The sequence below is a fragment of the Hyperolius riggenbachi genome, chromosome 11 (genome assembly GCF_040937935.1).
Source record: "Hyperolius riggenbachi isolate aHypRig1 chromosome 11, aHypRig1.pri, whole genome shotgun sequence".
Lineage (NCBI taxonomy): Eukaryota > Metazoa > Chordata > Amphibia > Anura > Hyperoliidae > Hyperolius > Hyperolius riggenbachi.
The window spans coordinates 136,549,659-136,565,234 of NC_090656.1; the positions used below are offsets into that span (position 1 = coordinate 136,549,659).

Here is a 15,576-nt window from a genome sequence, read left to right on the forward strand (position 1 = left end):
CCATCAGCCGCCAGACATCTGCCGCCTCTTGCCGCAAGTCCTGACACTGTAATTGCAGTACTTCGGAGCCCCGACAACTTTGAATCTCTAATCGGGGCTCCCCATTGTCCCACTGTCTGGACCATTTTCATTGGGAGATTAAGTTTTCAGCATTGGCAGGTGGATGGTTGAGGTAGAAGTAGGGTTCTGTGTGAGAATAGGGTTTGGTTTAGTTGTAGTAAAATATCAGCAGTATTTACAGATATTTTACTATCGTAATTGGCAATTTAAAAAGTAGAATATAGGTAAATTTGCTGAATTTGGGCGCCAAAATTTCCCGCTGCTTCTTTCTTACGCATGCCGGTTACTCTTCTGTCTGATTTGTTGAGCCCAAGCAAGTTCCTATGGGTTCCTGTTCTTATTACATTACATTGATGGACTTCTTTCACATGCACAGATGCATGAACAGTCAGTATTCACTGTCAAGTCTTATTGCTCAACAGCTAATAAAAAAAATGCTTATATTGGTCTGCAAAAACAATTGCTTCCAGTGCTCAGACAATCCAGTAATTTAATTGGCGTGTATGTCATGACTGAATGTTGCCTTGTGTGTACTAGGCCAGTGTTTCTCAACATTTTATTGTTATGTACCCCTTTTAAAACCCTGTATTTACCAAGTACCCCATAGCATAGTAAACATTATCACAAGTACCCCTTGACAAATAAATATTTAATCGTAGTACATAATTGGTTCCAAACAATTTCCAACCATTTAATATAGCTTATAAATGGCTAAAACACAAATTTGATGTTGTTTAAATAAGATTTATAATTTTCTAAAACTCTAAATTTGTTGTTCTTGGTGAAGTATATCAAGCCCGAGTACCCCCTGGAACCATCAGAAGTAACCCCTGGGCTATGTGTATTACACGTTGAGAACCTAGGTACTAGGCCTTCACTCATCAAAGGGCAAACTTGATAGACGGTGCTGGTACTGTGCTACACCTACATCACCACAGTATAGAAAATGTATGTGAAATATCATATAAGCAATACAACTGATATGCCATATGTTATTTTGTTATAGGTATATGAGCACTACTAAAAAATATAGTGAGCAGTTTGAGAGCATTTTTATTTTTCTGGTCTGGGGAAAAAAAAAAGTAGTTTTACTTAGCTCTGTTATCAATTATTGCTTAACCACTTCCCCTCCCCCAGGATGAGTAACTACGTCCCTGCAAAATGCCATATCTCCATGCAGGGACGTAGCTACTATGTCCCTTCCCGCTCGCAGTCCCCTTGTGGCTGACCGCAGCCGTCTGAGACTGCGCCGCCATTCACAAACACGGATCCTTACACATCCACGCATTACTTCCACTTTGCGTAGTACTACTGCGCATACAGAAGATATGCGTGCGGACATCTTGTGGCCAAAAAGTAAAATTACATCTACACCCTTTTCTTTTTTTTCTTTTTTTAAATCAAAGGACGTTTTTTAACATTTAAAATTAACCCCTTACCTCCAACACTCCCTAATAGTTACCCCAAAAATTATATATATATATATATATATATATATATATATATATATATATATATATATATATATCTATCTAAAAAAAATATATATATCTCTAAAAAAAAAAAAATATATTTATCTATCTCAAAAAAACTAGTTACCTTAGGGACTGAGCATTTTTGAGATGTATATCAAGAGGGTGTATTACTGTTACTTTATAAATTATGGGCTTGAAATAAAATATTGGCTACATACATACATACTAGGGAAAAATTTTAAATGTTGAAATAACCAGGGCAAATGGGCAAATAAAATGTGTGGGTTTTAATTACAGTAGCATGTATTATTTTAAAACTATAATGGCCAAAAACTGAGAAATAATGAATTATTTTCCATTTTTTTTTTATGATCAAGCACATTTAGAATAAAGTAATTCGTAGCAAAAAGTACCCCCTAAAGAAAGCCTAATTGGTGGCGAAAAAACATGATATAGATTGTTTTGTTGTGATTGGTAGTAGTAAAGTTATAGGCGAATGAATGGAAGGAGCACTGACAGGTGAAAATTGCTCTGGTTTTTAAAAAAGGGGAAAAACCCTTGGAGGTAAAGTGGTTAATTTTTTTTTATAACATTTTTGGGTCTGTGAAGGCTGATCTGTATAGATACTTCAAAGTGCAGAATACATAGCTCTAGCATATATACAGCATAGAGAGAAATATGCAGCAGAGGTTAGAGAGGCAGATTCAGAGAAGAGCAGCTCCAGGCAATATCCAGCTTTCCAGTAATTGTAAATGTCTGACTGACCTACTGGCCCCCTCTCCTGTCCCTGCAAGTGAAACACCTGGTGTCAAACTAATATGTCTCCAAGATCAGTCATGTAAGGGCGTCATGTAACATTCGGGTTACCAACATCAGATTATATTAAACCGGAGACCACACATGGGCTGATCCAGACATTCAATCCTGAGCAATCATACTGGGTGGTCAAATTGGAGCGTATGGACACCTCCAACTCATTACACTGAGAATTGGATCTGAAAGTACCCCTAAACTCAGGTTAAACATCTCCAGCTGACCACCAGGCTAATTTAATAGCTGTAAAACTGTTCTAAAATTGAGATGCTCCAATGGCTTGATGGGTCCACACTACAGCAGAAAGATACCCTTATATTCTCCCCCAAATTCTCCCCCACATTCAGGCCTCTGAACTGAGGCATTGGGGGAAGAGGTCACTAGGTGGCATGCCCATACTACAGCTGTCTCCAATTTTGCCAAAAGTATTTTTCTGTTTTTGGATAGTGTGGAAAGGTTTTAGAACATTTAGGAGATTTTATTTCTGTCTGTGTTCATCTGGAAAAAAGTCATTCACTTTCTGTTCTAATAACAAATAGGGTAAATCTGTGACAGAGCGCAATAAATTACATATATTTTGTCCCTGCTCTAGAAAAAAATAGAACGGCTATCCTTGTTTTTTACCATTGACCCTGTTTTACAGGGTTGCCAGTTAGTTCAATTGGGTGGTTGACCTGCGGGGTTACCATGATATTCAGCTGCGCAGCAATTGTTGAACGAATTCTTACTCGGTTGTTATGTGATTATCCTCACAGATGATTGGGTTCAGTAGTTGCCAGTTACTGATCATCATGCGCTTACTGCACATATAAAACCACCTTTTGTTATACCTGCTGGCCAGTTACCACCTGGATGCCTAGAGTCTGCTCATTTGGCTCAATGTTGTAGCAAGTGCTGTACCATCACTAGCCACTTGCCGAACAAACATCTAAACACACATGCTTGTTTTCTTGGCAGATTATAATGCTGTCAGCCACCTGTGTGAGCCTACTCAAGGTGAAAATAAACTGATGAGATAAACAATTATATCTATCCTCCTCCTAAAAAAATGACTTTTTCAGATATGCCACAGTTTTATTTTATATTTGAATCTAGTTTTTACTGTTTCATTGTCTCTGCTCAATGACACATGTGTTGATGTATACCACAGCTCAACTCTATTAACTATTGAACCTTTTATCTCTTAGAAGCCATTTACTGACAGGAAAGTGTTTTATGCTGGGCATACACGGTTAGATAGTTCTTATCAATCGAGCCGCTGATGGCTCGATTGATGAGATCCAACCTGTCCAATCACCGCGGCGGATTAATACCGCGCTCGATCCAAAATGAAGCGCTGATAAGAAGCGTCCGCGGGGACGAGCGGGAATCGATCCGCGCAGACGACCGGTGACGCGTCCGCATCGAGCCGCTGGCTCGATACCGGCGCATAAACGAACCGTGTATGCCCAGCATTATGGCTGTAATTTCTTATCAACGAGGGTAACACTATAGTCCGACCTGGTCCCGACCCAGACAGAAACTGTTACTTGCATCCCTGATGATCCCTTTTAGGCAGAGAAAGAAAAAAAGGAACACAGCATAGTAATGTGTGTGCTTGGCACTGTACGTACATATGTCTATCTCATTATTTCACGTCCCCTCGTTTGTTCTTTAAGCACCTGATGCTTCAGGAACAGAAAGTAAGAGAAAATATTCCCAGTGGGGTCTCAGACATCAAGAACAAAAGTCATAAATCTTCAGCTTTCTATCCTTAAACATTCTAGTACAATTAAGGAGAAGCAGCGCTGAAATAAATGTAAAGGGAGTCAATGATACCTTTTTAATTAATTTTTTGCCTGTCATACTTCTGCGGCTTTAAAGGACAACCGAGGTGACATGTGACATGATGCGATAGACATGTGTATGTATAGTGCCTAGCACACAAATAACTATGCTGTGTTCTCTTTTTTCGTTCTCTGCCTTAAAGAGTTAAAGGGTCACTTAATTCACACACAAAAATGAGTTTTACTCACCTGGGGCTTCCACCAGCCCCCTGCAGCTGTCCGGTGCCCTCGTAGCCTCGCTCCGATCCTCCTGTCCCCGCTGGCGGCTACTTCCGGCTTCGGCGACAGGCGCCGACAGGCTGGGAACACAAGTGATTCTTCGCGTTCCTGGCCACAATAGCACCCTCTATACTGCTATTGCGGCCTTCCTTGCCGCAATAGCAGTATAGAGGGTGCTATTGTGGCCAGGAACGCAAAGAATCACTTGTGTTCCCAGCCTGTCGCCGAAACCGGAAGTAGCCGCCGGCGGAGACAGGAGGATCGGAGCGAGGCTACGAGGGCACCGGACAGCTGCAGGGGGCTGGTGGAAGCCCCAGGTGAGTAAAACTCATTTTTTTTTGTGTGACTTAAGTGACCCTTTAAACATCAGGTATGCAAGTGACAGTTTCTATCCAGCTTGGGACTGGGTCAGACTGGATCAGACTATAGCATAACGCTCACTGATTACTAATTACAGCCATAAAATACTTTCCCGTCAGTAAATGTCTTCTGAGAGCAGAAGAGAGATAAAAAGGGTCAATAGTTCATAGCTTGCTCTAGAATACTTCAATGAAGGTGTCATTGAGCAGAGACAATGAACACTAAAAACGTAAAAATTATATTTAAATATAAAATAAAACTGTGGGATGTCTTAAAGTCATTTTTAGGAGGAGGATAGATACAATTGTTTTTCTCATCCTTTTATTTTCACCTCGGATGTCCTTTAACCTCTTGCCGACCGCGTCACGCCGGTGGGCGTGGCCGAGGCGGCAGCCCCAGGACCGCCTAATGCCAATTGGCGTAAAGTCCTGGGGCTCTGTTTTGCAGGAGATCGCGCACAGGCTGCGCGCGCATCTCCTGCTTGGGGGGGGCGGAGCTCCGCCCCGCCTTCTGTCTCTGAGCGGCAATAGCCTGTTAGACGGCGTGGAGACTGTTAGACGGCGTGATCGCCGTCTATTTACATGGTGCAGCGCTGCGATCAGCAGCAGCGCTGCACTGGGGACAGCCGTGTGACACGGCTGTCCCCCTGGGGGACAAGAGAGCGATCGGCTCTCATGGGCAGAAGCCTATGACAGCCGATCGCCACAATTGGCTGGCTGGCTGGAGGGAGGGAGAGAGAATTTAAAAAAAAAAACAATAACATTGATTAAAAAATAAATAAACATAGGGGGAGCCATCAGACTCCACCAACAGAGAGCTCTGTTGGTGGGGAGAAAAGGGGGGGGGGGGAATCACTGGTGTGCTGTGTTGTGCGGATCTGCAGCTTAGTCTTAAAGCTGCAGTGGCACATTTCACTGAAAAAGGCCTGGTCACTAGGGGGGTTTAGCACTGCAGTCCTCAAGAGGTTAAAGCGTAACTGTCAGGCATAAAATAAAAAAATCAATTCTTTATTTTTATCTGGTAAACGAGTAATAAGGATGCTAACCAGGCAATCCAAAAGTTAAAAATCATTCTTAAATTTCTTCTTCATAAAAAATCATTGCCCAGTTTCACTGGCTCTTATTTGGTATATCTGCCTTAGGCCTCTTGCACACTGCAAGCAAATCAGATTCAGATTTTTAATCTGTTTTTACATCCGATTCCGATTCAGATTTTTAATCTTAACTGCATGCTGCGTTTTTTGATCCGTTTTTCTATTGAATGTATTCAAGGAAAATCGGAAACGGAATCGGAAACGGAATCGAATTCGGAATCGGAAAACTGATTTGCAGTGTGCAGGGAGCCTAATAAAGTTAGTTGCAGGGCATGCTGGGTTTTCTTTTTTTTTTCCTTCTTTACTTCCCCTCAGACATAACTAATGCAGCCTGATTGGCTGAAGCCTCTTTCCCTCCCGTCCCACTGACGAAAAATCACTAAAATCAAAATGTGGACAGTGCAATATATGTTATGTAAGTAGAGCAAGTATTTATTTACTTAGGGGTCGTTTCCACTATCGCGAATCCGCATGCATCCAATGCATGCGGATTCGCACATGGTATGCAAGTGAATGGGCCTGTTTCCACTGTTGCGTTGGTGATGTGCGTTTTTTTGAGCGGTGAAAAAACGCACAAAAGAGCCAACGAATTCGCCTGAGAGTGGAATGCATGCGAATCGCATGCAATGTATTTAATAGGGAAATCGCATGCGTTTTCCCCATGCGTTTTTGCCGCGAATTCGCATAGGTACCGATGTAAATTCACACAGGCAGTGACATGGTTAAAATCGCATATACCCTCACCTATGCGAATTCGTGGCAAAAAATGCATGGGGAATCGCATCCGCATGCTAATTTATCAGCGGTGGAATCCAGGCGATTCCGCACCGCAATAGTGGAAACGAGCCCTCATACATTTTTCTGAGATAGTATCGCTGACAGCTCCTCTTTAAAGGACAAATGAAGGGAGAGGGGTGTGGAGGCTATCATATTTATTTCCTTTTAAGCAGTACCAGTTGCTTGGCTAATCTGCTGATACTCTGCTTCTCAGGGCTCGTTTCCACTATTGCGGTGCGGAATCGCCTGGATTCCACCGCTGATAAATTAGCATGCGGATGCGATTCCCCATGCGTTTTTTGCCGCGAATTCGCATAGGTGAGGGTATATGCGATTTTAACCATGTCACTGCCTGTGTGAATTTACATCGGTACCTATGCGAATTCGCGGCAAAAAACGCATGGGGAAACCGCATGCGATTTCCCTATGAAATACACTGCATGCGATTCGCATGCATTACACTCTCAGGCGAATTCGTTGGCTCTTTTGTGCGTTTTTTCACCGCTCAAAAAAACGCACATCACCAACGCTACAGTGGAAACAGGCCCATTCACTTGCATACCATGTGCGAATCCGCATGCGTTGGATGCATGCGGATTCGCGATAGTGGAAACGAACCCTAAGGCCTCGTTCACATCAAATGCGGTGCTGTACGTTTTTTCCCACTGCGGATGTGTGCGTTTTTTTAGTGCAGGGCAAAAACAATGCATTGCTATTCGTCTCGTTCACATCTATGCGTTTCCAACGTACGCGTTTTTGAAACGCATAGATGCATGCATATGTGTGCGGAACGCGAACAAACGCATAGCAATGAAAGTCAATGGAAACGCAGATGGCCGCATGACCATGCGTTTTTTTATGCGTATTTGGCGATGCGTTTGGGGATGGACAACGAGAAATGTCCAGGTGTCCAAAAACGCATACTAAATAAAGACGCACACAAACGCATTTAAAAACCGCATACAAACGCGTACAAATGTACGCGTTTTGTCCATGCGTTTTCTGATGCGTTTCCCAAGCACACCAAACGCAGAATATATGAACGAGGCCTAATACTTTTAGCCAAACACCCAGAACAAGCATTTGCAGATCAGGTGTTTCTGACATTATTGTCAGATCTGGCAAGATTATCTGCATGCTTGTTTCAGGTGTGTGATGCAGATACTACTGTAGTCAATGAGATTATCAGGGCTGCCAAGCAACTGGTAAGAAAATAAATATATAGCAATATATAATAAACTTATATATGATATATAAGTAATAACATGTTATGTTAATAAACTTATATATACGGTAACTTTATTAGCAATGGCATACTGGCATACTGATAAAGTGATATCATCGAATTGTTTGCAAAGAAAATATATCCGCCTCAATATTCTTCTCACTTGTCCTTTAAGGCTACATTTACACTAAACCTCGGAAATTCACAAAAATTAGGGTGACGTGTGTCACAGCATATGATACCTTGTTTTCAGCCATTTAATAAGTTTCATAAGGCACGCTGTGTCCAGTACTGTGCATCTTTTATTATTATTATTATTTAGTATTTATATAGCGCCGACATCTTTGTGACTGTTACTACGACGGAATGCGAAGCACCACATGCGACAATGTGAATGCACCAATTATGGAATCAGTGAGCACGTTGCTATGTGGTTACACATTCTTTATACAGCAGTGCACATAGTCAGAACAAGTCTCACAGTGTCTGCATTACTGACTTTGTATGTAGCTCAGGTGCTCTGATTGCGGCAGCATGCATGTTCCAGGTGGGTGACTCTCAAAACTGAAGCCAAAAAGATTGGCATGACAGACAAGCAGGCTTCTGTATCTACACAGACAATTTAAACTCTCATTGCTTCAAAAGAAAACATTGTTTTTTTCTGTCATTGTTTATTTCTTCTGATAACGTGGAGAAGTCTGCATATCTGATCCTGATCAGCTGGAGAAATCAGCTGTTACCACCGCACTGTGATGTCACTGGATGCATGCATGCTGCAGATCTGTGAGCCATTGGTCTCACTAAGCTTATCTCCTGTCTTTAATAACTCTTCTAGAGTTGTTACCATGGTGATGAGGCATGTAGCATTCAGGAAACATTTTACCTCAGGCAAACCTAAAGTTAACTTTTCTGTCTTTAAGTTAACTCTTTAATCCTTAAAATAACTCCAGAGTTAAAGACAGGCTGTTCATTAACTGCGTGTGAAAATAACTACAGAGGAAGTAAATTAACTACAGAAGAGGTAACGTAAGGAATGAAGAGATAAGATAACTCTTTTACTGTGTGGAGGTAAGTTTTCTCTTGCCTTATTATCTCCAGCATGATCTTAGTGAATTGAGGCCATGTCTTGCAAGCCAAGGATTAGCAGAACTGCTGACAGCATTACTAGAATGCAGACTCTACGTAATTCTCTCAGCATAGGTTGGCCATAAACATAAAGTAATTTGTGACCCATGGTCTACCTTGCTGGAGTTTCCGGCTTGAGTTTTCATCATTTAATTCTTGTTATGTGAATTTTCAGCTTCTGCTAAAACAGCAACGGCTGTTCTAATGCAATTACAAAAATAGACATTGCATACAGCCATGGAAGTTCCAAATGCAATGCTATATCCTGTTAGAATGGATATAATAAAAATGCAGTGTGAATATGACCAAATCCCAGTTTCCCCTTTGATACATTCTGAACACTTCTTTGTTACTGTTTTTCTATTGCAGAGTATCCCCCGCAGATGATAATCACAGCCTGCGGCCCTTTCACCACATCCGACACAATCGCTTATGATGCCCTTAAGGATCTGATTGATGTGATCAATCGAGACCGACCCGATGTTTGCATATTGGTGAGGACATAACAAAAAGAAAATAAAAAGATAGAAAAGACAATAAAATGTTAATGCTTATGTGTAACTTCTATATATGAAGTCATTTGTGCTATTTTGTTTTCTTCAGTTTGGACCCTTTTTGGATGCAAAGCATGAACAGATTGAGGTAAATGGTCCATTTTGTTTGCCCTCTATTAGGTTCCCTGTATAAACTAGTGAACAGCCTTCTAATTATTTACACGAATAAACAGCATCACATAGCAGGCTCTTTTTATTAACGTGCCTGTCAAGCCAAATACAATAAAATGTGATTGCAGTAGGTGTACAGGATACTGAATATTTCTGTCTGCTGTAGTAATCTGGTTACCGGTATAAAGATGGTGGTAACCTCCCTCCCTCCAAAAATAATAGTGGTAATGCTGTGATTAGCCCTGCAGAGCTTCTTCCCTTGTGGTCAGGCCCACAAGGTAAGGCCGGTTTTGCTGGCTGGTGCAGTGATATTAATGTGAGTCATAGCTTCTGGTGCACATCCTGTTCCTATGCCACCAACGTGATTTGTGTTCAATACAGACATATTACATTAATCAGCCAAGAAGACCAGTATTAAGAATTTAGCTTTTTTTAGGAGTAGGAGGATAGATATATATGTTTATCTCATCAGAGAAAAGTTGGAAAAACCGCTCGCTCTACTCCAGGACAGTGCCAGGACAAGGACAGCCAATCCAATTGCAGACAGGTACAGAGAAATGCCCACACGATGTCCGTAAAATCAATTTCCTTTATTATAGACGTATCCAAAAGCCCTCACACATCAACAACTAACATGTTTCGGACCGATTGGTCCTTAATCATAGCTTAAACATGTTAGTTGGTGATGTGTGATGACTTTTGGATATGTCCATAATACGTGACATCGTGCGGGCGTTTCTCTTCATGTCATCAGTTTAATTTAACCTCGAGTTCACTTTAACTTGCTAAATGAACAATATTAGATTAAACATCGGGACAGAATCTTTCAGCTGCAGGCACGTGTGTGTGTGGGGGGGGGGGGGGGGGGTGGACTCTTGGATTTTTTTTATTTGCAATAAGTGTCCCTTTTGCCGCAAAAAAGAAGCTCTGACTGCAATAAGCCCAACTAATGGGAAGCTCAGCCCACTACTAGGACACTTAAGAGTTGCGACGCAGCCCTAACAGGGATAATAAAGCGGCCAAGCTTAAAGAGAACCCGAGGTGTGTTTAAAGAATGTTATCTGCATACAGAGGCTGGATCTGCCTATACAGCCCAGCCTCTGTTGCTATCCCAAACCCCACTAAGGTCCCCCTGCACTCTGCAATCCCTCATAAATCACAGCCGTGCTGTGAGGCTGTGTTTACATCTGTAGTGTCAGTCTCAGCTGCTCCCCCGCCTCCTGCATAGCTCCGGTCCCTGCCCCCGTCCCTTCCCTCCAATCAGCAGGGAGGGAAGGGATGCAGGCGGGGACTGGAGTTCTGCAGGAGGCGGGGAGAGCAGCAGACTGACACTATAGAGATAAACACAGCCAGCTCTGACAAGCTGTTTGTCAGCAGCATGGCTGTGATTTATGAAGGATTGCAGAGTGCAGGGGGACCTTAGGGGGGTTTGGGATAGCAACAGAGGCTGGGCTGTATAGGCAGATCCAGCCTCTGTATGCAGATAATAATCTTCAAACCCACCTCGGGTTCTCTTTAAGGGTGGTGTAGCAAATCTGCTATCTAGGGGGTCGGGTCAGGACATAATGTCTGCCTGATACAGCTATCAAGAAAAGGTGGTGGTGGGGCAACAAAGACTGCCTAATACTGCTTTACGGGGAAAGAGAATTACATACTTAATATCTAACTATTGATTGGTGCCCCTTTTTCAAATTTGAGAACCCCCACCACCACCTCCTCTTCCCCTTTTAGGATCCTTTGCATGGCCCTATTCAGCAGACAGGCATTACTCTGCATTGTCTGTGCCCTTGCTACCCTATGGTCTGCGGAATAAAGTTTTATGTGGCCAGCTTTAGAGTCAAACCAGTAGAGTTTAAAGTGTGAGAGGCCTATTTTGGATAGGACTATAATAAATGGAATAGTGTGCTCAGAAACAATCAGTGTATAGTTTTGGAAAACCGTAGCATGGTAATGTTTCCCTGTGCTGTATTATAAAACTTTTGCCTTCTTAGGCATGTGAGGACTTGTCTGAAGAGCTCTATAGAACAGAGAAGACCAGAGAATGAGGCATCTCAATGCATGTCCTAAACTTTTCCTTTTTTTTTTTTCAGAACTTACAGCTGATGGTGACGTTTGAAGAGGTGTTCAAATCATGCCTGAAAATGATCACAGAAGGAACACGTCTGTAAGTTGTACTGTCAATACAGGTGATATAGAGCATGAACAGAGTTATCTTGTAAAACAGGCCACAGGCATGTGAGAGAGGCTGCATGATCTGCGATCTTGTTTACACAAGCTGGGGCTTCAAACTCCAGTACCTGGCTCTGCTGTTTGTGCTGTGGAGAGAGCAGGGAGACTTGCTTTATCCATGGCATCAGGAAAAACTGCCTGCAGGATAATATTGAGTGTGCGGAGGATTGAGTTTGACAAACTGCATCTGCCCTAATCCTCTTTTGTTATAAATAGAATCAATTATCAATATTGATTAGGCCCAAAACTGCCAAAGCATCTGCCTAAGCAGAACCAACAATGATCAAATAATAATAAATAGTTGGTTATTTTATGTTATTGCTGCTCACCCACATTGCAGCCCCGTCTGTACACCAGCACGCTAGTAGTGTTATATTAAACACCTTGATTAGTAAAGACTAACTGGCATGTTGTCTAAGGGCCCGTTTACATTACAGTGGAAATCGGGCCAAATCCACAGAGTTTCCCCGCAGGCAAATCACGCGGGGAAACTCTGCCATAGGGGACAATGCGGCAGCCGTCCGAATCACAGAGATTCGGCTGAGCATTTTTCTGTGCGAGTGGCAGTGAATCCCATAGTCTCTGAACCCAAGGGTACTGTAATATTCTGAATATTTTGGCAGATTGAATCCCAGCCAGGGCACTATCTGCATGGATGTTCTCCCACTGTCTGTGTGAGTTTCCTCCTGTCACAGTGGTTTCCTCACACATCCAAAAACATACAGATAAGTTAATTGGCTTCCCCCTAAATTGGCCCTAGACTACAATAGGTTCACACACTACACCAGTGTTTCTCAAACCTGTCCTTGTGACTCCCCAATGGAGCATTTTTTCAGGCAACCTCACCTATGCACAGGTGGGGCAGTTAGTGTCTTAGCTACATGGAATCCACCAAGCAATACACCAATTACCCCACCTGTGCATAGAGGAGGTTGCCTGCAAAACATGCAGCATTTGGAGAGTCACGAGGACAGGTTTGAGAAACACTGCACTGCATAATACATACATAGACATGGCTATAGTAGGGATTAGATTGTGAGCCCATCTGAGGGACAGTTAAGTGACAATATACTCTGTACATCGCTGGGGAAGACTGTGGTGCTGTATAAATACTAAATAATAATAATAATGTTTGGTAAGTTTCCCAAATGTTTTCATCCTCTATTTCTTTCCATCTGCATAAGGTAGATGGACTATATCAGAGAATAAAAAACAAATGTACCGTAAATAATGTCTTCTGTAGCTCTGAATTTCTTTTCTGCGACCTTGGCTGCCATTGTGTTTGATAGTGTCTTGAATTTTGACATCAGTATTGAATAGGCCATTTAAATTGAGTCTAGTCACACTGAGAATTGTGCTACTCCTACTGGAGCTTGCCACATGAATGGGTATCTTTATTCCCAAGAAGCTCTCCTTGTAGATGTACTTGTAAAATGTTGACAGTCCTAATATCCAAGAATATCCAAGACATGCCCATTCCGAGCACTGTTCTCTCCATTCAAGATGCTAGCATTCTAGCGCTGAGTAAAGAGTGACACATGCCAATAAAGTGTTGTACTGTGTTACGTTCTGTAATATTGAATGATGTGCTGCAGCTCCAGCTTGAGCCAGTGTGGCTTGTCGCTAACCACTAGCATGTGTGTTTTCAGTAGTGATGACAACAGTACAGAGATAAATACCAGAAGGCACATGTCAGTAGCAGAGAAAAATGTTTCTGTACCGTTAGCCAAGAGTCATACGTAGGGGCATTTTAGAAAGCCGATTATTTGATGCATCTGTTGCAGAAATCTTGTTGTTGGTGAAACTTTAGTGTGGAAATAGTCACTTTGCTGCATGTAAAATGCATTAAAAAAAAGAGGAAAATACAGAAATCTGTCCAAACCAGAAGTCCTCTTTTACTTCCTAGACTGATGTTTCCAGATCAGAGATCTTTCTTTTTTTTTTGTTTCTATACTTTGCATTTTATACCTGGTTTACACAATGCTCCTTGATCTGGTTTCCAATCATCATTTTTCGGATGCTTTTTTCGATCACTTCTATACAAAATCGTTCTAAAATCAGATCGGACCTGTCAGAAATAATCGATTCGACCGTCAATCTGAAGGAAAGTTTGCATCATGCACACTAATAATCCAATCTTTTTTGTCCAATTTTACCATTTTTATATAGTATAAGTGACTGCCTAAAGTATCCATTTATATCCACTCAGTTTATTCTTCTACTACATAGATTTGGTAAGATGGGACAAAAAAAGATTGGATCGTTAGTGGTCAGCATAAAGCTATGTACATATGGTAGGTTTTTATCACCCAACACAATAGCTTGTGCACAACTCATGTCTAGCATGAGTACTAGTGTCATGGCACCAGTCATTGGTAATCCCATTCATGATGGTAAGATCCTGAAGTGAGGTACTCATATTGGTCCTCCCTCACATCCCTTCTCCATAGATCAGAAGCCAAACAGCATGGCTGTCTGTACGGTGATCATTCCTAAACTGTCACCTAAAATAATCACCAAAAAAATAATTTTAGGGAATGCCACTCTAGTGTCTCTGCATAGCTTTGCTCTTTGTTGTTCCTTTCAGATAGATATTCTACAAACTTAAGCAGCAGAACCTGAATGTGTGACCCAGTAATTTATTGAGATAAGTTTGTATTTAGTGAAAATTGGCATCTGCACAATAAGTGCTGACTGCCAAAGTAATGTGCAAATTTGGCTTTTCTTTTGAGGTTGAGTTTCAACTTATGCCATCTCCCTGCTGATCCTTTAGGGCCTACTTCCACTGAGGCCGAATTTGGCCAAATCTGCAGCGTTTCCCCGCATTGGAGAGGGGCGGGGAAACGCTGCCTATCTCTTCAGTAGCTTTTCATTTAGATCACACTGCGATACGATTGTGTAAGGCATGCTGCATATTTCGTCTGGGGTTTCTGGATGGCTACGCAGCAGCATGGGAGCTGCAACCGAATTGGAAAAGGCCATGGCTCCTAGTAGAAACCCACCCTATATGAGATGGTGGCTCATCTGGTAAGCTACAGCTGTTCAATTAACTGCGCTTTCAATATACCCCCACCTCCCCAAGTAAAGAAAAACATAGGATGTCTCCTAACCTCTAATTTAGTGGTGGTTGGTGTAGGGATGGGTGTGGCGGGAGGAGTGCGTAATCTTCAGAAATGGCTTTCTTCCAAATACACCTAAAAATAAGGTTAAAGTAACCAGTATAGCATTTGTGTGGGGAATAGAAATGGGCCAGGTGTTTTAGGAGAGTAGAAGTGAGGACTGGGACCCACTAGCAGCGTTTTTCTAAGCGCTTGTGATTTGAAAAGCTCTTGCTAATGCAATGCAGTGTGTTTGTGATTCCACTTGAGGGATGTGATTTTTAAAAATTCCCCCATAGCATTGCATTAGCAAGAACTTTCCCAATCTCAAGTGCTTAGAAAAGCGCTGCTAGTGGGCTCACAGCCAGAGAGGTTATAGTGTTGCTTCTTTAAGTATGATATTTGTTCTCACCAGGTCTGGGTCTCATTTAGTTTTCGTTCCCTCTATGAGAGATGTTCTGCAGGATCCTGTGTACCCTCAGCCACCTTTCTCCCGCTATGAGCTGGCTAAAGAAGATCAGCAAGTAAGTACAGATCTTCTATTAACGTTCTTTTTTTTGGCTATTTGGCTAGAATTAATAAACTTCTTTCTAGTTATCTGTTTATCTGTC

At 42.0% G+C, this 15,576-nt stretch overlaps 1 protein-coding gene across 1 annotated transcript in view; it reads left to right on the top strand.

Annotated features, from left to right (window-relative positions):
* POLA2 (DNA polymerase alpha 2, accessory subunit) overlaps positions 1-15,576 on the top strand; it is a 99,921-nt gene that overhangs the window by 69,424 nt on the left and 14,921 nt on the right. Inside the window, exons 12-15 of the mRNA XM_068261128.1 lie at positions 9,343-9,467; positions 9,577-9,615; positions 11,729-11,802; positions 15,381-15,489. Coding sequence (XP_068117229.1) covers positions 9,343-9,467; positions 9,577-9,615; positions 11,729-11,802; positions 15,381-15,489 — 347 coding nt within the window. The remainder of the gene's footprint in view (positions 1-9,342; positions 9,468-9,576; positions 9,616-11,728; positions 11,803-15,380; positions 15,490-15,576) is intronic.